Source organism: Catharus ustulatus, chromosome 8, assembly GCF_009819885.2.
Source record: "Catharus ustulatus isolate bCatUst1 chromosome 8, bCatUst1.pri.v2, whole genome shotgun sequence".
NCBI classification, from domain to species: Eukaryota; Metazoa; Chordata; class Aves; order Passeriformes; family Turdidae; genus Catharus; species Catharus ustulatus.
Genome location: NC_046228.1, coordinates 5,605,756 through 5,630,003, shown reverse-complemented (window position 1 = coordinate 5,630,003; position 24,248 = coordinate 5,605,756). Strand labels below are relative to the sequence as shown.

Here is a 24,248-nt window from a genome sequence, read left to right as displayed (position 1 = left end):
TTGCTGTGTAATCCAAGGCCTTGCATTCTGAGGCTACAGAACTCTCTACAGTTGTTGGGAAGGCCTTGGGTGAAACCCAGGAACTGTTGTGGAGTGGAAAATAGAAACTGTAGTGATGTGTGACTTAACTAGATTGAAGTTAATGCAGTTGGATGAAATATTTGGCTTTCTTGGATTAGCCAGGCTGGCAGCATGTGATGTGCTGCTGTCTTATCAACTTGGGCAAGAATGGAGCAGCAGTAGGAAGCCAGATTATCCATCCTTGAAATCTACCTTGCACGGTGGCATGAGGCACAAATGACATATGCTAAGGGCATGGTGCTGGAATAAATTCACCCAACAATATGTTTTACTGTGTGTCATGAATAATCCTCAATTATATGAGCAGGAGCATGGCTGGATGCTGTCTTTAGCAGAGTTTACAGGCTCAAAGCCTTGGCTTCTTCAGCTTCATCTTCAGCTCTGTCCTCTGTCTCTGATTTCTCATTTAATTTTGGACAAACCACTTAATATCTCACTGGCTTAATAATATGTAGGTGTTTTCCTGTCTCTTCTTGGTGTTAGGAGAGTAAGTATATACTGACTAATAGAAGGGAAAAAATGGTAGGCACTTTAGGCTGAGGGTAGCTCCTGCTGGCAAATGTTTTACATGTGTGCCTCTGGTTATGTCTCTCTGCTCTCAGGCAGAGATCAGAGCTAGATTTGCTGTGCAGCATCACAAGATGATGTGAAAAATGCCATGTATTTTTCAGTAGGTAAGATGTAGAGCAAATGCTTTTGTTTCCTGCAGGACTGGTTGACATGTTAGAGAATTAGCTTCAACCCTCAGTTTGCAAATGCTGAGTGGTAGAGTGCAGCCAAGGAAGCAGGGTTGAGCTTTTCTGCTGGCAGCTCACCTTTTGTCGTCAGCAGCAGAGCAAAATTTTAAAGCAGTCAGACCCTCCAACGTCGTGTGATGGAACTTACATTTAAAACATTTACATTTAAAACATGGCACATCTGTCAAGCCCTGCCCTGAGAAGCTGCCTCGAAGAATGCAAATCCTCCTGTACAGAATACAAAGTGCAAAGGCAGCAATCAAGGCAATGTGTGAAAAGCTTCCCTCTGCAACCTGCACCGTGACCTATTCGGAGAAACCTCCCCTCTTAGCTTTTAGCTCTGCTAGACAATTTACTGTGTCTCAGCTGTCTCACTGCATTATGTCCCTCAAACCCCCCAGAATTAACGTGTGGAGCCAGCAGTGTTTGCTGGCTCCACAAGAAAAGCTGAGAGCGGAAAGGTCAGGTCGATTAAAGCACTTGATCAGAATCTTTAACATAAAGACGTCACAAGCAAAGCAGCAACGCTACTTCACGCTCAGCTAAGAGCAAATGATTCATCAGGCAAGGCTGCTTATTTTTGGAGGGTAGCCACAAAGGAGAGGAGAACACGCTGGCTGTATCGATCACGGTTTGAACTGGGGACCGCAGAGCCCTGCTCTAGTTTTGATGGGAATTTAATGTCAGAAATACATCATCCCATGTAAATACATCAATACATATTGTACATTGAATGGATTTTAAAGATGTTCTGGCCCAGCTTAGCAGAATCACATCGCCTCTGCACAAATCTCAGAGATGTCGTTTAGAGCAAAGGGCTACTTTGCAATTTTCTGTGTTGCTGGTAAAGATGCAGCCTTTTTGGGAGGACTGCTGTGAAGGTGGCTGAGAAGCAGATGTGCTCTGGAATCTCTAGTGCTTGAGCCTACAGAGTAGACCTTCAGTGGGTGAAGAGGTACCAATGTTGAGCAGATTCAGCCTGAAGGATGGTTTCATCTGGCTGACCCCCACTGCCTCCTGTGTCCAGAAGGGTTTGGAAATGCTGTTAGAGCAGGCACTGCTGCCCAGGCAGCTGCACATCCCTTGGGCAGAGCTCCTGCTTGCCCCAAGCAGCAGCTCTGTCTGACTCTTGGTAAAGGCAGAGGTGCTGCAGTGGCAGCAGCCAGAAATGAGGGACACATGGAGGTTTAGGCTGGTGTCAGGATAAAGTTTTTCACCCAGAGGGTGGCTGAGCACTGGAACAGGCTCCCCAGGGAAGGGCTCACAGCATCAAACCTGTCTGAGTTCAAAAACATTTGGACAGCACTCTGAGGCACAGGAGTGTTTCTTGGGGTGTCCTGTGCAGTTGGACTGGATGATCTTGATGGGTCCTTTCCAACTCAATATTGTAGGATTTTGTGATTCTCAGATAAATGAGTGTGAGGAAAAACACACAAAAGAGAAGCAAAGTTCAGGGAAGAATGATTCAGAGAAGGAAATACATCCATAGAGGATTGGAAGTGATAAGGAAGCAGGAATTCCTGGTGGAAGGATCATTTTCCCAGAGGAGTATGTGAAGGGAGGGTGCAGGGAGAGAAGTGTAAGCACAGTGTGATGAGGCACAAGGGCAGGAGCACAGAGGAAACTGCCCCTGGAAGAGAAGGAAAAGAGGAGCAGGCGGAGGTGGCAGCATGGCATGCAGGAGCTGCTGTGCAGGATTGCAGGAGTGGGGTTTGGGACATGGAAACCAGTGAAGACCCTTAGGGTAGTTAAATCCAACCCCTGTGGCCACTGGCAGCCAGAGCAGAGCCATGTGTGAACAGCTGTGCTCCAGAAGTTGGTGAACAGATGATCACAGTGCTCACCCCAGCCCACTAAATGCTTTGCAGCCCTTTGTAGTTCACCTAAAGCCCTCAGCATGCAAGACCAAGAGAGCAAGACAAGCTCTCTGATGCTGTGGGCAGAGGGGTGGGGAAGGAAATGACTTCAGCAGCAGTGGTTGGGATGCACTGAAGAGGGGGTTGAGGCAGAATTCATTGCAGACCCAAGGGGTACGTCTGTGTTGCATAATACTGTGTGGTGGGGAGGCAGTCACAGCTCTCTGGGCTTTGCTGCAGTTTGATTCCTGGAAAGGACAGCAGGGCTGTGCTCCTGAAAGCCCAGACAAGCTGATTCCTGTATGGCCAGTGCAGATATCTCAGCTCTACATTGCATACTTAGAAATACAATCAGTTCCTGTCAATAAGAAGTTTTAAATCATTCATGACAGACTCTATGATGGCAAAACCATTTGCCATCAAAAGCAAAGGAATAAAAGGTGAGATGCAAAAGAAGCTCTCCTATGCCAAAGGTGGCATTTTGTGATCAGAAATGCCCCACAGAGGGCATGTAATTTTTTTCTGAGACTCCTGTTGTCTCTCTGGTGGTCTATCTTTTGAGTCAGTGCTCTCCTAATTTAGCCTGCAATGTCATGCAGGACCCAACACACTCTCAGTCTGCAATTGTGGCTCTGCCAGCCCCTCTATAGAATTAACTCAGCTCTGAATTAGTCATTCAGCATGCCAGTGCATGTAAAATAGACTCAGATTTTGTGTGCAGGGACTGAATTGCAGTAAATAGAGTGACTGGGAGAATCCCAGTCTGCATCTGGGCTTTCATGTCCACAGGGATCCTCCTCTTCCATTGGCTGCACAGCCTCTCCAAGCAGAACAGAAAGAAGAACCAGTAAGTGATTTTTTCCTCATGGAGCTATTAATTTTCTCCTCCAGCTCTCCTGTGGAAGCAGCAGTGACCAGAGTGTGTAACACAGTGTAGTGCCATGTTGGATATGCAGGATATGTAATGTGGGGGTGGGAGGGGATGGCAGGAATTGAATTTTGATCTTCAGTTTTCAGCTGTTTTTTGGGATAGAATCAGGGCTTGTCCCAAAACCAGAAGGAGGATATCTGTGTTGCAGAGGTGTGAACTGTGATTTTACAAGATTGTTTGACTTTGTGTGAAGTGGCTCTTGGTTGGGGAAGAGGTGATGCTGGTGGCACTGTCATCTCAGCTGGCCCTGGTGGGCAGCAAGCCTGGGCTGCCAACTTCTAGTGAGCTGACCTTCTGCCAGATGCCACCCCCTTGGTCTGTTTTAGGTTCAAACAAGTTGAGATTTCCTCTGTATCACAGAATCATAGAATGGTTTGGCTTAGGTGAGGTCATCTAGTTGCACCCCCCTGCCATGGGCAGGGATATCTTCTGCTGGACCAGATTGCTCAGAGCCCCATTCATCCTTTCCTTGAACACTTCCAGGAATCTGCCTGTACATCAACAGTGTCTCAGCCTTTATTATTAATGGTATCCATAAGGACTGTGACTGGGCAGGTAAACTCTAGGTGGAACTGTGCCCCCAAAGCAATCTAATCCTGGTGTTTCTCTCTCTGCAGGGGGTGGAGGGAAACGCAAAGGCAAAAGCAAAAAGTGGAAGGAAATCCTGAAATTCCCTCACATTAGCCAGTGTGAAGATCTGCGAAGAACAATAGGTAAGAGCTTTTCCCTTCTTTGGAAGCACTGCATAAATAAAACATTCTATCAGAATGGCTCATTAGAATGGCAATAAAGGTGCTCATCATTCCAGGGAAGAAGTTTGCAGGTGGGCATGCAATGCACATTTTCCTCCCATGGTGCTGCCATGCAAACTCAGTGTTTTCTGTTCCTAGAAGGGGCTGTGGACCAGGCAGGAGAGGCTGGAATGATGCAGTCACAGTGCAGGGCATGGGGCTGGCAGCATCCAGGCCCTTTGTTTGCCATACACAGGTTCCAGGACCCAAAGGGGTTTCACAGCTGGACTACAGCTGGCATGTGGGACAGGGCTTTCACTCTGTCCCTACCAGTGTAGCTGTAAAAATACTTTCAGAAAGGAATCCCCTCATCACATCCTGCATTCCCTTCTAATAAGTATCTCCTCATCTGGGAGGAAATGAGACTTGCTGAAATGAGACTGTAGTTGAATTAGTATTAATTATAGTGTGGATATGATGTTTGAAGCAGCAGCCACTGCTTCTGCCAGGCAGGTTTGCTCAGCAGCACCATCCCCTATTCACAGCCACAGCACAGCTTTATGGAGGTTTTTTACAGGACATGTAAAAATTTTTTTAAACCTAATTTGTTTTATTCATGTGGGCCAAATGCTGCAGATTTGGCAGGGAGATTGCAGTGTCCATTTTCAGAGCACTGCATTTCTCCTGCTCATACATGCCAAATTTCAGCATTCTTTTGACTGCTGCCTTGGCAGACAAGGCTAGTAGCTATCTCCTTCTGCATTCTCCCCTGGAAAGCCCAGGATTACTGGTCTTACCACAAGAGGTTAACTTCAGCATTTGAGGCTCCTTTTCTCTCCTACACATAAAATCCAGCCACTGGCAAGGAATGAATGAAAGGCAAGAATCTGTAGCAACTGAGATAACGGCAGAATAATTTGTCTAACTTGGGTGAACTCCTGGGGTCTGAGTGACAGTGCCCTGGCACTATTTACATTAAAAATCCACAGAGTGTTTATACAGAGAAAATATGTGGAATGTTTGGAAAACTCGTTTCATGGTCTCCTTCAGTAAAATTTTCTTTCTTCACCTTCTGTTGTAGACCTAAAAGGAGATAAAGAAAAGAGGGGAGGCAGGAGAATAGAGTGTAGGTTTTCCCCAGTTGACAAACATATAAAGCCTGACCAATTTCTGAAGGTACAAAACCTGCTGGAAGCAAATCTGACTTAATATATTGTAATTTGCAAAGGGAATTCTCCCCTTTGTTCTGTCAGTCTTGGTTTCCAAAGGGGAAAATGGCTCCAGATAAAATACTCTCTCTTTACAAAGGTATGTTATCTTAAAATGAGTAGTCTTTAAAAAATTAAGTCTGCCAATTTTTTCTGTTTCTGAAATTCTATTTCTGGCTTTTTGTGTGTGTGTGTCAACTTCACCCTAACGTAATTTGTTTTGCATTTTTTTGGTGAATGATTTGGTGAGACCAGGCAAGAGCCATTGTGGGATCTCTGGGTGTGTTTGGTTTCAGTCACTGCAGTGAATACCTGATAACTGGGAATTTTAGCAACTGCCTTTTCCACAGTGGGAAATAAGGTCCAGATCCTGGTTTTGTAACTCTGATTTTTGTTGAGTTGAGCTGGATGTGGTAACACAAGGAATAAGGCACTGACTGCTCAACCTGAATAATGTTCTCTGTCCTTGCTGGCTCTACCATTTTCAGTAAATCTCTGAAGCTGAAACATCCCAGACAAACAGGTGTCCAAACTTCTCCTTGCTCATACAGGACACATCTTGGGTGGGTGGTCTATGGCATTAAGTTACTTCCATGTGTGTGCTCAGGATGGATCCATTGCAGATCCCTTGCATTGGGCTCAGTGTTCCCTGGACACCCAGGAACAAACACTGGTCACTGCAGTTCTTTTCCTCCCTCTGCAGAGGAAGAACAATTTCCATGGCTTTAACCCTTCTTCATTTGTTATCTTCTGCAAGTCCTTTGAAAGGATCTCAGGATTTCAGTCTAGTGTCTCCACATGTACAGGGAATGTTCTGAAACATCTCTGCTGCTCTGGGACTTGCAGGAGATTCAGTGTCTTGGGGTGCACATCAGCCCCTACCCTAACAATTCCTTAACCTTCTAGTCAGTGCTAATAATGAAATAGAGAGCCCAGAAGGGCTTTTTCCTCCAAGGCCAGGTTGGGTGAGGCTTTTAGTGGAAGGTCTTTTAGGGGGATTGGAGCTAGATGATCTTTCCAGCCTTCCAACCCAAACTTTATACAAGGAAAAGGTTACAGCCTAATCCAATTTGTTTAGAGATCAGGACCAATACAAGCAGGTTCTGCTCATCACAGACCTCTTTGCTGCCTGTCCTCCTCCCAGCATTTTCTGTCAGACAGAGTCTTGCCACTTAAAAAAGAAAAAAAATCACAACTAGGCTTAGAGGGCTGGATGAAGTGGAGCACTAGGCTGTTGAGGTTTTGTTCTATTCCTCTCTTCTGGATGCTTCCCAAGAGCCTCTGGGGAAAGGCTGGAGGCAGGAATGGGATGGACTTTTTGATTTAGAGCAGTCATGGACTGCACAGCTTAGTTTAATGCACCCATAAGCAATAGATGGAAAATGCTGCTGTTGAAATTGTGGGAGTACAGCCTACATGTGTGTGTAGATGGCCACATTTTGGTGTAAAAACGTGTGTGCTTTTGCACCCCGCTAAGATGTACTGAAAAGAGTCTGTGTCTTAAAAAAAATAGTGTAGTGTGAAAAGAAATCTGTGAAAAACAGGAAGGCTGAAATAAACCAAGGGTCTGCGACCTGTGTTGACACAATTATGAGTCAGTTCATACCTTTTGGTTACCTCTGTGTTTACAGGAGACTCTGTGTTTGACTATCCATCATCTGGTGTCTCACTGAAAGACTTGCTTAGTAAAGCCCTTTTTTTCCCTTCCTTCTTGTGCACAGAAATAAAAATCAAAACACCCGAGAGAAACACTGCTTTTTGATAAATAAACAAACACTGGAAACATCTTTATTAAAAGTGCCATTTAGCCAAGGAGCTATTTTTTTGGACTGGACTTAAAAGCAACTTCTTTTCTCCTTTCTTTTTTGTCCAAAGTACGCAACACCTTTTGCAGGGAAATTCAGTGGCCTTCATTGTGTGCTAATTAAATAAGCAAGGGAAGCAGGGATGCTGCACTTTGCTGGCCTCTGAGAGAGGCTTGTACACTATGAATGGCTAATGCATGTTTCCATTTGCAGCCCTCTTCCTGCCTGTATTTAATTGTATTAAAACAGCTGGCCTTTCCAGGTTGGAAGATTTCCATATTGGCACCAGAGACCCAGTCAATCAATAAAAACTGATGTTTGAGGCACAGTTACCATGACTCATGTGATGGATGCTGCTGTAGATGGGGTTCTGCTATCTTTAAAACTCACAGATGACAGCTTAGCAAAAGAGAGAGATTTCAAGGGAAGAAAAAAAATAGCAAGGAGCAACTTTAAAAGTTCCTGCATTTGACTCAACACAAAGAGATGCCACAAGTTAGAGATATCCACCAGTTGAAAAGCCACCAGTAAAAAAAAAGTAAGAAAAAGTTGTAATTTGAAAGCCCAGAGCATCTTTTTGATGATAAAAGATTCTGGGTGTCTGTAAATATTTCTGAATGACACAGAAGGTTCTTTTGGTTAAAAGTGTGGAATTTTTATTTATTTTGCTCAGACCCATTCTGTGTTTTTTTTCTTGCATAAAAATCTGCCTGGGTGAAAGAGTTGATTATTCTGATCTTTGGCAAATTTTCATTCGCAACTGTCCAAATGCTATATAATAAATCAAGACTTTTTTACCCCATAGATTGAACCTTGTGGGGAAACTGCCACAGAATGTGTCTGTGTTTGTTGCATAGAGTGATTTGCTGCATTATTGCAGAAAACTTTTAACTCCTTTGGTAAAGCAGTTTGTGGTTGTGCACGATGCTCAGGTAGAAGATAATGTTGAGGATTTATCTTGTTAAATATTTTTATTCAGTGAGACTTCACAGTCAGAAAGATCAGCCCCATTAATACTAATTTGACCATTTTTGGTTTAAAAAATAAAAATTCTTCCTTTGCCATTTAACCTCTTACATGGCATTTGCATCCCATGTACCCAGGGTAAAAGTAGCTTAAGCTTCCAATTCTGGCACATTCTTTTCAGTGTTGTTAAAAATACACTTCTGTGTGAGAAACACTTTATAGAGCTGGTGAACAGAGTAAGTGGGACAAAATCGAAGCCACAGAGTTCACATGCTCACTTTTTACCAAAGCTGGCTCTTTTCTCCCTCCCCCACTCTCCTGGGTATTGTACTTTTTCAGACACGATCAAGACCCTCACCTGATTTTTTTCCAGCCTGGAGGCACAGTTGGCAGTGCAGGCTCTGCAGTGAGACTCAGATGCCTTGAGTATTTGTGGAGCTTCCTAGAAATGCTTTGCAGCCTGCACTGAGCTCCATCCTGTGGCAGAAAACCTCCTGCTGTACCCCTGCTGCTCAAAGGTAGCTTGGACCTCCCTGCTCTGCTGCACAGTGCTGGCACATCTTCCATGAATTCCCACCAGCCATTCTTGGGTTTCTTGACTCCAGAGGTTTTCCAGCACTGCAGAAAGAAACTCATGGATAAGGAGTACTGCAAAAGCGAAGTGTGAGTGTCCAGGCTTGCTCAGGAGGGAAGCTGTCCCTGAGAGAAGAGGGACAGCACAGTCTGTCAGTGCCCATTGTGGGGTAGCTGTGTGGCACCCTGCCCCTCTTCTGGAAGGGCATCACCCCTGGGGCTGTATCCCTCAGGGGATGGAGGCAAGGAAATAAACTCCATGTGCAGATCCCAGAGCCTGAGGCCACGTGGTGCTGTCACATACACAGCTCAGGCACTGGAACTGGGGAAGGGAAGGCATCAAAGCCCAGCCTGATCAAAAACACAAAGAAGCAGCCAAATTTTTCTCCACCAAATTCTTCACCTCTGATGTTTACAGTGATTAAAAAGCGTGGTTGGGAAATGTAATCCTGAAGCCAACAAATAGATCAAAGGAAGGAATTGCAGCTCGCCTTCCACTGTAAATAACCAAGCTCAGCTGGTTATAACTTCTGTGATTGTCTTGTAGTATTGGTCTGAATCCTACACCTAAGGCTGGTCTCGTGTTTTTGGCTGAAACTAGAGTTTAAGTTTTTGAGAAATGTTATTTTTGGTAGAAAGTATTAGCTTTCATTGGGAAAAAACCTTAGATTTTTAATTGGAAATAGCTTTCCAACAAGCAGCCAGGATTCCATGGCATGAAATAACCGCAAGGGGAACCATCTCCTCTTTTCCTTCCAAATGTGTAGGAATCAGGGTAGCTGAGCTGGGAAGATGCTGATGGGGACTGTGTGTGTACAGCCAGAGCTGAGTACCCAGCACAGAGCTCTTACAGCACTTCTGGGTTTTTGGAAACCTGGGAAACTAGAACTACTGGAACAGAAAATGCTGTCTAGTAAAAATATTTAAATAAATAAATAAGACAACATACTGTGTTGTTATTATACTGTTAATTAAAATATATTTCTAGAGAAGTTCATATCATTTAAGGTCCAAGCTGGTAAACATGTAGGCTCAAAAATAATTTTTTAACCACACAGGGCATCCCTTTAAATTCACTTGATGCCAGGGTGGGGGGAATTTTAGCAATCAGAATCATGCCCTGTACGAAAAGCAGTTTTCCCACACTAGTGCTCTTAGATACCTGAAACATAAGACATATTTCAGTCACTATCAGCAGCAGCAAAGGGATTTCTTGCTGTTGTTCTCCCATCAGCCAAGTGCCAGCCCCTCACCTGGGTGTTTGTTCACAGCCCAGGCTCTCAGGGAGGCAGTGGGGCTCTGCATCACCCCTGGGCTCACCTGAGGGCTTGTTGTGGGTGATCCCATGGGTGCTGGAGTGGTGCCTAACAGAAGATCTCCTGGGATGAGTTATCCTCCTTGGTGGGTCTGCAGGGCCAGTACAGAAAGAGCAGAGAGAAGAACCCAAGAAGGACCAAAAACAAAGTTGGAAGGACTCCTGAAAGCTGTGGATAGGATTTATTGCTCTGGAAAAAGTCATGTAGAGTTTTTTGGATTACATTATTTCTGAAAAATGCATCAAACTGATTCATTTCTAAAGAACCTTGACCATGCCCACTCCATACACTTCCCTTCCCCTCACTTTCTTTTTTGCTTTTTCTGCAGTAGACATCACTTTCCCCTCTCTTCTTGAGCCAAAAGGTCTCTGTTGCTCCTTCAAAGCACAGATTATGCAATCCTTCCAGCACAGGCCTTCCTGCAGAGTTACCCTGCAGTTTCTTGGACTTGACATGCTGTCCCATATCGTGAATACATCTAAATTAAATTAGATACTCTTCAGGGGCAGGAACTGGCCACATGATAGAAACAGTTCCAGCACATGAAATGATATGGCTGACGTCAAAACCATATTGTTTGTTTACAAACCCACAGTTGGTTCAGTTCCTTTCTTTAAAATCCTTCAGATTCAACTGTAATTCCATCATAAACATAGGTTTCTAGTGCTCAAATGTGGACAAACAGAGCAATGTTTGGTGCCCTTGCAAGATTAACTGTATCCAGTTTATAGCTATGGGTGGAATTGAGAAGGGTTGGGGTTTTTTTCCACCCCTTGTAATTTTTTTTTAATGCCATCACAGAAAGTATGTGAAAAACAAGCTGTTTTATGCATCTAGTGAGACTCAAGACTAACACTGGGGGAACAGGCTCCTTGCAGGCTGCTTGTGCTTGACAGCTTCCAGGACGGGAAGGGGACGCAGGGGAAATGAGTTGAAATGATCTCAGTCCACGTTCTATTTACAGAATTTATTTCACAAGGCTTAATCCATTAAGTATTACCTTGGCAGGGGCAACCCAGAAGGAAAGCAAGAAAGACATCTATTCTCCACAGATGTCAAGTCCACATCTCTTTACCAAAAAGTGAGCCCCCACCTTTCATCCTTCAATAGAAAACCCCCTAAGGAACAAATATTATCACTAAACTTCTGTATTTGTGTTTTGTGGCAAAGACTGTGTTAGCCTTTGCAAACTGAGAAGGGAAAAAAATGCCACGACTTGCACACTTTGAGTTACTTTCCAATGTTATTACAGGGATATGCAGGAAGGGAATTAGAGGAGAATATATCCTTTTACAAGATCCATTTCATCTCTTGCTGAAAATAGAAGTAGATATTGTGAGCTGCAGGGATTTTCATTATCTCATTAGGTAATATGAGTCATTAAGTCTAATTAATACTTATGCAGTGATTTGTAAAATGCTATAGAAGTGCTCACGGGTCCTGTTAAATAGTAGTACTTGGTTGTTAAGGAAATTTATTTTAAAACCAATTCAGCATTTGCTGGGTACAGGGAATGAAAGGTAGGGCTGCATTTGTGGAAAACCTTGCTCTTATCCCTGCAGGACTCTCTTGTAGCTTTGCTCCTGGTAGTGGTGGGAAGGTGGTGGCAGGACAAAGCTTGGCTGGCTCTGCTCAGCTCTGCTGGAGTCAGGGAGAAAGTTTCCCTTAAATTAAACTGTGCAGGAACCCTCCTATAATGGATAGAGGAACTGCAGGGAGGGAAAAGGGAGAGAAAAGATCTACCAGACCTACTTTATAAGGATGCTGTGAACAGCCTGAAATCCTCACCTTTGGGGATACACTCAGGCTTTCAGGGAGGGATGGGATGAGCCAAAGTTAATGCTTCTTGAGGAAAAGAACTCATTTTGTAGCTGGTAGTGTTATTTTGACTTGGCTTCTCCTGGTTACTACAGAGGCCTCTAGGATGGTGTCTGGGCTTTGTTTTAGGGTTTTCTGGGAGCAGTCATGCACCAGGGAAAGTCCCTTAGTTGTTGGCCTTGTGCTCATGGCTTCCAGCTTTCAAGGAAAAGAGAGGCTGAGTGTTTCTAAGATAATCCCACATCTATCTTTTAATTCTGATTTCAAGACAACATGAGGAAATTTGCATGTGGAATGTTACAAGCCTGATTTTTCAGTGGTTTGGCTGAGTCCCTGAAGTTGTTGAGTGATTTCATTTATTTTTCAGGTGATCACTCTGTGCTGCTTTGGAAACACCTGGAGGTGATAATTCGAAATATTTGTCTGTGCTCTGTAGGTCAGAAATCAGGGCATGGCCATGAAGTCTGCTAAATTTTGCTATTAAAATAGAACCTCCATTCAGCAGGATCAAAGCAGGAGCTATGAGGCCATTCCTGAATAGGGCCCCTGGTTGTGCCAGTACTGTTATTTACTAATTAATCACATTTTTACCATGCTAAACTGATGCCAGGGAATTCTAAGGCAAGTAAAATAAAATACTCTCTGCTCTAAACTGCTGTCCCTTAGCTGAACTAATGGAAAGGATGAGTGAAATTCCAATTTAGGGAAAGGAAACAAAATTATAGAGCAGGGTACTATAATGCAAACTATGAAAAAGTCTCCCAAGTTTGGGCAGGATGATGGACTGATACTTGATTTTGTTGAAGAACCCCCTGTTGTCATGGCATTGGTAAAGCCAGTGAAAAATGGTTCAACAAATAGTCTGAACTCTTATAATCCTTAAAAATACGTTATGGACTGAGACATTTAAGTTACAATTCAATTTAGTATATTAAGAAAAACGTGAAGGGTTTTCCCTTTCCATAAGAATTATTAATTTCAAAAGATGGGGAGTCTCTGTAGCATTAAATGACGCACAAAAATATAATCTTTGGAGGTTACAAACTACTTTGTACCTGCCAGATTTCACCATCCTCCAGCCCTGCACCAGCTTTATATTTGCACAGTGGCACTTTGAAGGTCTCTCCACGTCACATTGATTTTCTGAGCTCTCTCTTGGACGAGTTAGGTCAGTGCTGACAGATTGGTAAAGGCTGTTCTCATGAGCAACAGGACCTGGCTCAACTACATACAAGTATTTGCACTGTTGAAACAGCTCTCTATAAGTAAGTGCTTTCAGGCTTTCATAACTCCTGGTTCAAAATATTTTTGGTATTTGTAAACATGGCCTATGGAGAAACATGGTTTTGAGCACAGGAAGAATTTGGTGTAAGTCACTTCAGAGCTATTCTGATCAGTCCAAACAAACAACATTCAGCACTTGAGCACCAGGATCATCACATTTGACCTTTTGGTGTGGGTATAGTGTGTTTCATGAGCAGTGACTTCAGCACACTGAGCTTCAGGAGTGGTCTGAAAAGGAAGCAGGGACACCCTCAAAGGTACAATACTGACTCTGAAATGCAAAAGAGAGGAACACATGGTGGGGAAGGTACTGAATAACAGGGAACATTTGATTTCATGTAGCTGGGAATATTTGATTTAATGTAGCAAAGTATGACATGTTTATGCTGATCAGCTCTTCAAAGCCAACTGGCAGCCCTGCCACTTCAAGCAAAATCCATTTCAGATTTCATTTTCACATCTCTTCAGGTGAACCTGCTAAGCCTGGCCATGAGTACTGGGTGGGAAATCTCTGGGAGACACCTCTGTGCTGGTGACAGGGTGGGAACAAACCTGTCCTTGGGGAGGGAACAGCAGCACTGTTGGCTCCTGGAGACCTCTGTGCCCAAGGAGGATGGAGAACAGAGGACAGGAGAGTGGGTGAGCTGGGGTAAAAGCTGTAAACAAAGATATATCCCCTTTGTATCATCAGTGGGAGAATTCCCAATTGTTCTGCTTGTGGGAGGAGAAGAGCCAGCATGAAAAGAGCAGCTGTTAAGCAGCCCTAGTGCTGGGAGGGGACCTCATGACTGTCCCTAGCTCTATGGAGGCTTTCTTCCTCCAAGGTAGAAACTCTTTCCTTCTAAGACTGCTTTCATCCCTGCCCAGGAGACTGTGGGTGTCCATGGGGCGCCATAACCTCATTATCTTCTATGGAAAAAAAACCCAACCAACTTCTAAAAATATTGTCTATGTCAGTATTGTCTATGCCAGTGTGACTATGAATCAGTGGTCAGAGCTGTGAGGCAGAATTACAGCCTTTTCTCCCTGTTCTTTGCCATGGACAGCCCCAAGTCCTATGACTGGGACTAATGTCTTTTTTAGAATCTACATCAAAGCCTCCTCAGGGGGCAGGGGCCTTTCTTATGAGTTAAAAATCAGCTTCTTTAGGTGAGATCTTGAGGAGTGAAAGGAGGCAAAGCGAGGTTTTGAACTCGGCAGAGGAGCTGCCAAGGCAAAGGTCACACAAGGTTGTGGTCACTCCCACTGTGCTCTGCAAAGGGCTCTGAGCACCAGCACAGACTGGGATTACAACAGGGCCAGCACAGACACAGGGAACACACGGATCCACCCTGTAGCCATGTGGTTTTCGCAAGTTTTCTGGCACTCACTGGCCTCTGTTCCAAGTCCTAAAGGAGTTCTGATGGAGACATGCCATCTCCTTTCAGAAAAAAAAAAGATTTTGTTCCCAATAGCACTGTTGAATTAAGTGGAAAGCAACCATCCCCCACACCCCACTCCCAGTAAAGCACCTATAGACTGACATCTACAGAGTGCTCTTTAGTGCTCACTGTAACTCTTAGCATAGGTAGGGTATTTCTTTATTTTCTCCTTATTCATGTCATATGAGAAAACTTCTCCTTCTCCATCCCCAAGGACAGATTGTATTTTTTTCCTGAACCCCCGTGTTCATTGCAGGGGGTTGGACTAGATGACCTTTAAACATCCCTTCCAACCCAAACTATTCTATGATTCTGTGGTTTTAGCCTTCTGTCTCACTGTTGCTGGAGGTTGATGATGCTAAATCACATCTCCCCAAAAGCCTTTATTCTTTGTGTAAATTAGCTGATAGCTTCCTTCTACTGATGCAAGTCAAAACAATGCTTTAGCTGGCAGAATTATGTGGAATTCTGCCTCATCTGTTTTTTGCCTCCCATCAACAAACTCGTATTTCCCTAACAAGTCCTCAGATCTGGCAGTTTTCCAGGGTTTCCCTTTTTGGTAGGCAGCAATAAGGAAGGGAATCTCATCTTGCTGCCAGCTCACCCACTTACAGCATGCACTGGGAAGGGATCAGAAAGCCTTTCCTTTGACTGCCTCGGAGAGAGAAGGCACTGGGAGTTCAGCTGGAGGCTCTGCCTGTGAGATGGGGGTCATCAAGATAAATCAGAGAGCAAACACACCCCTTTGCTTTCCTTCCTGCCCTTTTTACCCTTCATTTAAGCAAATTTAGGTGCTGGTGATGCATAGAGAGCTCTTGAAAGGGAGATTCTGTGTGTGTCTCCCAGGCAGGTGCAGTCTGCCTTCCCTGCCTGTGCTGTGGTGCAGGGTGGAGGTACAATGGCAAGAGAAGGAACATTCCAGTGACCATGATTGCCGGTCCTTGGCGGCTCTGCCAGCCCGGGTGCCAGTTGTGGTGGTGGGTTTTGCATAGCTGTGGGTTTGATACCAGGCTAGCTTGCCAACTGGCAGCATGAGCTGGGTGACTTTCAACTCCACAAATGCCATGCCAGCATCTGTCTCTCATCCTACAGCATTTTAAATAATGCATATTTCCAGCTGCCTTCCCCTTCCTTCCCAATTCCAGAGCGCAGTTTGCCGGTTTCACGCGTTGCTCTGGGATGCATTTCCAGGCTCTGCAGTTGGCATGCAAGGCAAAGCTGCTCAGGGGGCTGCAGGATTTGGTGTGAACTGTCCATGCCCTCAGCCTCTAGCACAGATCAGAAGAAATCCTCGGCTGTGAGGAGCCCTACAGCTTGTGGAATGCATTAATTAAACAAGAATCTCTGGAAGAGGTAAAGTGGTAGAGGTCCTCTGCAGATAACTTGGCAGCTCCCTAAAACAGTATTCATGGCTTCAAGTCTCTTAGGGAGAAAAAAAACCTGCTTCATAAAAGGTTTTTTAAAGCCCTGCTTTCCAGTAGGAATGTATTTGAAGAACGCAGTGAAGGCTGTGGAATCATGCTGCTCCCAAGCAGAGGAAAGATTGAATTCCAGTGCTTTGCTTGGGGTAAATTGCTGACCTTTGTCTTCAGCATTAAAGCCATCTGAAGAAAACCATTCCTAACATGCAAGGAGTTGCTTTTGCTGGATTCTTTCCTGCATACAATGTAATAGTTTAATATGAATATAGCAGGAAACAAGGAAAATTGAAAGTATAATTCGTTTTGAATGGCATGATGTAAGAGGTGATTTCTTTTAAGGAGCAAGAAGGCAGAGGGATCAGCACTGAATATTTTAAGTAGGGTCTTGGAACAATCCCCATGTAATGGACTTCCCCATCCCTCCCTCCCTCCTCTTAGGATTGTAAATTCTATGTTTCCTGCTTGTTCTCTTTTTACTTATAGACTATAAGCCTTAATCAGAACAGCTTTACTTACCAGGTTGTGAAAATCCTTTATTTCCTGTCCCAGATAGTCAATAAGTGTTTGCTTCTTCAGCTCAGTAACAGTTCCCCATTCTGCTTTCTGGGCAGATTTACTCAGTACCTCTGCAATTTCTACCTACTGAGCCAATGTCTCTGGGCACAAACTCTTCCTGACTAAGCCTTTCCTACAGCAGCCTCACAATTCCCAAAATCTCTCCTTCCCTTCAGAGCCTGGGAAAGCACATGGACCCTACAGATGACCTGTGGGGAGGTCATGAAATCCAGGCTGTTTGAGCTGAAGTGGGGAAGCACACTTCAGAGGAGTCAAAACTTTCACCAGGAGTGTTTGCAGCGCTCCAGCCCACGCTGCAGAGCCAGCCTCGAGCTCTCCAAGTGGCTGGAGTGACATGGCCTGGGGCACAGGGACAGCAGGTGTCTGGGGTTTGGGCTGTTCTGGTGTGGTGTTTTCCACTCGAGCTGGAGCTCAGCTCTCAGCTAATGACAGCCACGGGAACCCTGTGCAGTGCAAGGCACCCAGCAGGAAAAATCCATTGCAAAGCGTCCTGCTGCTCCCAGCCATCTGCAAGGGGACAGGCAGAGGCACTGCAGAGAGGTCCACAGTCAAATGTCAAGCCCACAGTTTCCTCATCAGCCATAAGGAGAAAAGCACTTGGCAAATCCAACCCAGCCCTGAACCTGTTCTGAGTGACAGAACAGCCTCCTTCAATCTGGCTTCCCCTAAGTGCTGACTTTTTCATTCTGTTTTAGTAAATCGGTTTTATTCCTCACCTCAGGCTTGAAAGCTCCAGTTAATGTCTCTGAATCCTATTGGATTGGCCTGGCACTCAGCTGGCCAAGAGTGTATCCAGTGATATCCAGAAGTGATGTGCTGTCAGAGCTCTGCATGTGAAATAAAGCTGGATCTCCCATGGAAGTCCTTGGGGTCAGAGAATCGGGGCTTGGCATTGCTCTGCAGCTTCTGCTGCTGAAGAGGGGGAAGGCCATGTGGTCAGTGTGCTGTAATAAATAAAGCTGACCTATCTGAGAGAACTGCTGTGGGCAAATAGTTATCTGTGGTCTGGAGGAAGTTATCAGTCAGCACAAGGAATGTGGACTCTGGGTCATATTCAGCTCTGGAATCAAACAGATCAGAGTCTGAGAACAGAGCTATGGCCATGATAAAGGATCATGCTCTAATTCAAGGCAAGGAAAAATGAATACAAAAACTAGTGTCTCAGGCAGCATGAGATGAGTAGGAAAACATTATTGCCACCATAAAAACCCATCAGGAAAAGGCAAGATCAAATGGAGGGGAGCAAAACCAGCACCACAACAGGCATTATGGTTTTCAGGCTGGTGGAAATTCTCGTGATCTTTTGACTGAGTTAACAGCTCTCTGCTCAGGGCCCTTGCCAAGCAGCCCAGGAATTACAGGTGTGATTGCAGGTGGTTATTGCAGTGGGCATGAGAGCAGCCTGAAAAGAGTGGCAACACAGCCTTGTGAAGAAGTAGCAGGAGCCACCAAAGTTTCTGAGAGGCTTCCCCCAACCTCAAGAGGAACATGCCAGGGTGTTTCATGCTTTGCCCTTGCAGCTGGCATAGCTTAGCAGGCATTTTTTATTTCAAAGTGTACATGCATTGTCATTTCATAGTGTTGATCTATGCTACTTTAAAGTAGAATGCTTAGAAAATGGATTATGCTTGGACCTCCTGGTCTCTAATTTGCAGCAAGTGAATTTTATGCCCCTATTAATTTTAGGGAAAGGTTGTTTTAAGGCACTGTCTCAGGCATTTATTCTTATTATTAATGACCTACTGTAGCTCTTTGAAACCTCTGCTCTTAGCCAGGACTCAACAGCCAACTACTCATGGTCAGTGAGACTTGTGGGGTCCAGAAATGAAGTCAATGCCATACAGCTGGACTGATGTAGAGCTGTGAGATATGATGTGATCTCAGACAACAGTAAAAGGTGGTCACTGCCTTAACTGTGGGCAGTAACAGAGTTTATTAATCAGTGATTTCTTACCTTCACTATTTATTTTTTTTGTCGAACCCAAATATATTCCAACTAAAATGTGAATACCACATGGAAATTTTAAAGCTCTGGCCTTGCTTACTGGGTTTTTCAAAGTCATTGGTCTCCTCTGAATACATGCTGAAAGACATGGTCTGTTCCAGGTGTTTTCAGTTATTTAATCAGAAAATTATGTGAAGGCTGGAATGAAGAATACAGGAAAACCTGATAAAAAACTTAGGAAGATAACAAATTTAAATGTTGTCTCACAAGAATGCTGAATTGGAGAAAAAAAGAGAAGCAGACCATTTCAATAATATGAATTATCTGATTTGGAGAATTCCACAATACAACAGTTCCCATTGAAATCAAGGGATGTTGTATGAATTCTTGGACTATCTTGCAACATTTGTAAGACTTTTCACAATGATGGATGAAGAGGGGAATTATGTGAATAATGTGCTACAGTACTTCCAGTGAGGCTGTGCCAAGGGCAGCACCAGGTGACAGGATGGATGAAATCAGACTGGTCAACACAGACACCTCAGGCAAAGGGAGCGTTGTCTTGGGTCTGTTCAGTGGAAATGCCATTTGTGAGAGATGCAAGCAGATTATTCCACACTAGAGCCAGGTCTGGCCAGTCTTAATGATCTAATTAGTCTCAAATGATGAGAATAACCAAAACCAGTTTTCTTAATTGTGCTGGAAATTTTACATCTTCTTTCTGTCATTTTTTTCCTGACTTCCTGCCAGTATTTGCACAAGCCATTGTCATTGAGCAGTCGAGATTGGTTCTGGGGAAAGTAAGGCAAGTCAGTCGTGCTCACCATGTTGACTGTGTGATTCAAAAGTGGTTTGGCCACTCCTAAAAAATGAAGAAAGAAAATTCTCCTGGTCCTTGGCAGAGGATAAGGTGACAACTTTCCAAACACCCTGATTTCCTTTCGCTTGAAGTCTGACATCCAAAAAATGGTGAGGCTGTCGTCACATTTTTGAGTGAGTTCATTTGAGAGCACAGTGATCAGTCAAGGGAAGCTGGCCAACAGGACAGGGTGGAAGAGAGACCTCTTGCAGATGGTTGGTTGGTTTTTTCCCCAGGGGACTTAGCTGGGACACTCCAAGACAAAAGACACTTGCTGTTATCCCAGCAAATGCTCTCCAAATGCTCCACCACATTTGGCAGTTGCAGACTCAACTCTTGATGTTGCCCAGGACTATAAATTCTGGTCTGTGTAGTTTGTTGTGAGAGAGATTATCAGAGGAGATCTTTTACTTTAGCTTGTCACTGCTCTGCTTGGACACTGCAGCCTATATGGAATTTCTTATTTAGAGTAGGATGTTAAATGTAGTGTTCTGGCTAAATTCCAGCCTGGGTGTTTATATTCTGCTCAATTAAATGCCATTGCTGGATCATTATGTGAAAGCAAACTGTGGTGCTTGTCCTTTGCTAGTAATGTACATACCCTTAAGACCTGATTTATGGAGAGGCACATCAGCCCTCCTCTGAGGATCACAAAGTCACGATTCACATCAATAATGGTAGTGTGCACTAGACCAGACCTTGTTTTTTTCTTTGTAATCTCAAGGTTTATTTTCTTGCTCTTGCAGTATTGTTGCTTTTCCTACAGTGTTAGTGTCCCTGAGTTATCACATGATGTATCTCCAGCATGCTGCTGTACCACAGGTCCACGCAGTGGGGGAAGGATAAAAAACCAGATCTTTTAAATCAGGGTAGTTTCTCAAATGCATATTTCTTCAAGAGGCTTGTTTAGTCTGTTTCTGTTTTGCCAGGACCTGTGTTTTTAGGAGTCTCATCCCTTCCCCGTTTAAGTCATGATTCTCTTTGGCTACATCAATAGCAGTGGTCGAACCTGAGAAGACTTGGAAGGTGTCTCTGACAGGCATCCAAAAGTAATGAATATTTATTTGTATTCTCTAAACCTTTCCACTCATCAGGGTAGGACTGCCCTGTTTTTCTGTGTTTATTCAGTGTCTAGCACCATGCTCCCCTCCATGTGTTCTTGCTCCTGTGCCATGATTAGCCATTAACACAGTAAAATAATCTTTATTAGTAATAATGCTACAAGTTATTAACAGAAAGAGTGAATGAGGAGATATGAGTTTGCTTTCCCCTGCATTGCTTCCTTGGGAGGAGGAATTTATTCCAGCAGAGATAGAGTAGAATTCCAGAGATATTCCAGCAGAATTCTGCAGAGATACAGTAGACATCTACTCCTGTCTTCTCTTTAAGTCTTGCATCAGATGCATAGCCACAGGTTTCCCCTCTTCACATGTCATAAACCAGGTATTTATTTAATTTTTTTAAGTATTGACTGAATTATCTCATTTTCTAGGTGCAAAGAATGATGGAAACTGTTGAGCTGTATAGCACTGATTTGACTCAACCATATCAGGTGTACACAGAATAGGAATCCAGGATTTGGCTAAAAATGATGTGTGCCATAGGATGGAGAATCAGTTGCAGATCTCATTAAGGCCAAGTACATTTACTTTATTTTTACCTGAAGCATAATTAATTCAAGAAGCAAGTTCCACAGGTTATATTTTTAGATACTCCTGGGCTGAGATGAAAACGAGAAAAGCTGGTCATTTCCTCATAGCTGGGTTGCAATGAACAGAACAAGAAAAAATTCTGAGGGGAGACTGATGGCTCCAGCCTTCCATAAAGCAGCTGGAGGCTGGAATTCACACATGAAGGACATGTCTTTACATGTGTTCTGAAATCAGCATGACAGAAATGTTGTGCTGTGACTTGCATAACGTGTAGCTCCATTTCCCAACCATTTCATGCACATTGTTGCTGGCAGAAGCCAAGACCACAGCTCTAATGGCAAATCCACATGGGAACCAAACGTGCCCAGCCAACCTCAAGCTGCCTTTGGATGCCTTGACTGAGGAACACTGGAGCTGTACTCTGTTTTTTCACACGGGGTTGGCCCCATCCAGAGGGTCAAAGCTGTGTTAGGGATGATGCTGGTCATGCACAGGCAGTAAAATGACTTTGCCCTGCAAGTGCCACTTCCTAAATTTTCTTCTTGACTTCATCTCCACAGATGAGATCAGTGGAAAGGAAGATGGGGAGGGAATAGCATGGAGATTGCAAAACATGCTGGGAGAAATGTACTTTTCCATGCATGTCTTGCTTGCTGGGCTGCACATTCCTCTTTCCCTGATGACAGTATTATGTGCTGGGTTTTGCTGGTAGCTAGGCAGCTACCCAAAGCAACAAATGCAGGTGCCAATGAAACTTTCCATCGACTGAAGTGGGTTCAAGGGCAGCAGTAACAACTCACAATTCAGTCTCTTCTGAGGCCACAACACAAGGTCCCATGCAATATTTTTAACTGCAAATTATTCCAAAATCTCTCTCAAAACATAATCTGTACTTCATGCTGCGCATCTGTACCAAGGATTTAGAAGAAAAATGGGTTATTAGTACCTAATTTACATTTTATGTTTTATGCTTCCTGGCAAGTTAAAGCTGTGGTCAATGGTTCGGCCCCAAATGGCCTTTCATTACTCAGGCTGTCCAGACATTCATAACCTTATGAGTCCTTACCAAAGAGGCTCAGATTTGTGCCAGAAGTATTGGGAGAAGGGAGCACTCATGTGGAATATGTATAATGTAAGAACTGAATGGAATTCAAGGAAAGTAAGGTTTTATTAATCCCTGATAAGATGGGAGAGATGCTTAATTATTATAAATCATAAAACTATACAAAACGTTGCATGAGTCACTCTTATTTTTCCTCATCTTCTGCTGTTTCATGTTTATCTATTTAGGCTAAAACTCTGGAAAAAGAAGCTGCTTGTGTTTTGGTTCCCATATGACCCTCAAAGATAGCATTCTCTGGGAATTTTGCAGTCAGCATCCAGTGAGGTTTCCAAGTCAAGGCCCCCAAACACCAGCAGGCAGAACTGGCCCTGTAACACATGATAAATAACAACACTTCTCCCAAAGCCAAACCTTCTGAGTAAGGGTTGCTGTTTCTGGTGGACTGGGTAGCACCATCCATTATTGAATTTGTCTAATATTGGACATTATAAGATTAAGATCTTGCCAGAGTTATGTAGACTGAAATTTTCCATGCTGGATATTTTCTGGACACCTTTTTTTCTTTTTTTTTTCCCCTTTTTCTTTTTTTTTTCTTTTTTTTTTAATTTTGAATTTTTTTTCATTAAAACTAACAGTCTGAAGGTGGAAGCCAAGATTGATCAGAAGGACAAGGAAGCAGCATCAGTCTGGTGAGGGAATGAGTGCTGGTGAATTAACTATTCCTTAAACATCCAGGCTAAGTATGAGATCTGTTGCAGTTTCAGAGGATGTTGGTTGCATTGCACATTGCTGAGGGAGCTGACAAAGGTTAACAGTATTTTGTTGCAACTCATCTCCCTGTTCATCCTCTCAGTCAAAAATGGAAGAGGCCATTTAGGGTACATTTCAGCCAAGGATCCCACCTTGAGGATCTCTCCATGCTTTTCCCTCCAGTGAAAGAAAGCAGCCACTTCAGACTGAGGCTCAAAGTCTTGCAGAGGTGTCCCAAAGGGTGGCACTTGGAGAGCTGTTTCAGAGTTGCTGGTGTGCAGTATGTCCATATCCCACCTCTACTGCTGCACATCATCAGGGTAGGACGAGGAATTGGGACTCAGTGTCTGGAGAGATTGAGATTGGCTGCAGAAGTGGAGGAAACTGGCTCAGAGGAGGTGGAATGGAGGAGCAGTACTGCTGGAGAAGATGGCCAAAGCAGGATAATCAGCCAACACAATTTACAGCTTCCTTCCCAGCTCCAGCAGCACAAGCAGATACACTGACACCCCAGCTCTGCTGGGATGGGGATCACTATGAGTGTCAACATGATGGAGTTTCTGTTTGAAAGAAAACTCAGGAAAGAGCTCAAGAAAAGCTGTGTTAAAAGAACATTCCTCAAGTTGCCAAGTCGAAAGTTCCCAACCTTTTGTATAAACTCTTCCAAATGAGCAAGATTTTCTCTACTGGTGCTCAGCAGGTTTTTTTCTTCAGTTCCTTAAAAGCTTAGGAAATTAGTCATGCAAAAATATGTGTTAAAACAATAAGCACCTAAAATAAATTTTGAATTAAGGCTGCGTATGCAGTTTAAATTCATCTTTCAGTATATATATCAAATAATTAATTTTCTTCCCCAGGAGCCCTAATGCAGTCAGTTCAAAAGCCTGAGTTAGTCTGGGGCTGGAACTGGGTTGTCTAATAAAGGAACATAGAATGGCTGACTCATTTACTGCATGAGGTAAAAAGTGTGTGATAAATTTAAATGGGGATTTGCAGCATCAAAGGAAATGGTCTCATAGCCAAAGCAGTTGAATAGCATACTAAGGAACTGGATCTTATGTGATGACAGGCAAGTCACTTAAAATTAGTTTTTCACAGTTGGCCTCTAATTGTGCTTTTTTCCATTTTCTGAGTAGTTGCCTTGAGATTTTTGGGTCTTGGTTACCAACGTGTCCAACTGAAGCAAATGGAAGGTTGGCTTTGGACAGAGAGAACAGCATTTGAATTTAAATACACAGAAAATCATGTAGCACCA

At 43.8% G+C, this 24,248-nt stretch overlaps 1 protein-coding gene across 1 annotated transcript in view; it reads left to right on the top strand.

Moving 5' to 3' along the window:
* GRK5 (G protein-coupled receptor kinase 5) overlaps positions 1–24,248 on the top strand; it is a 153,868-nt gene that overhangs the window by 57,529 nt on the left and 72,091 nt on the right. Inside the window, exon 2 of the mRNA XM_033065792.2 lies at positions 4,223–4,318. Coding sequence (XP_032921683.1) covers positions 4,223–4,318 — 96 coding nt within the window. The remainder of the gene's footprint in view (positions 1–4,222; positions 4,319–24,248) is intronic.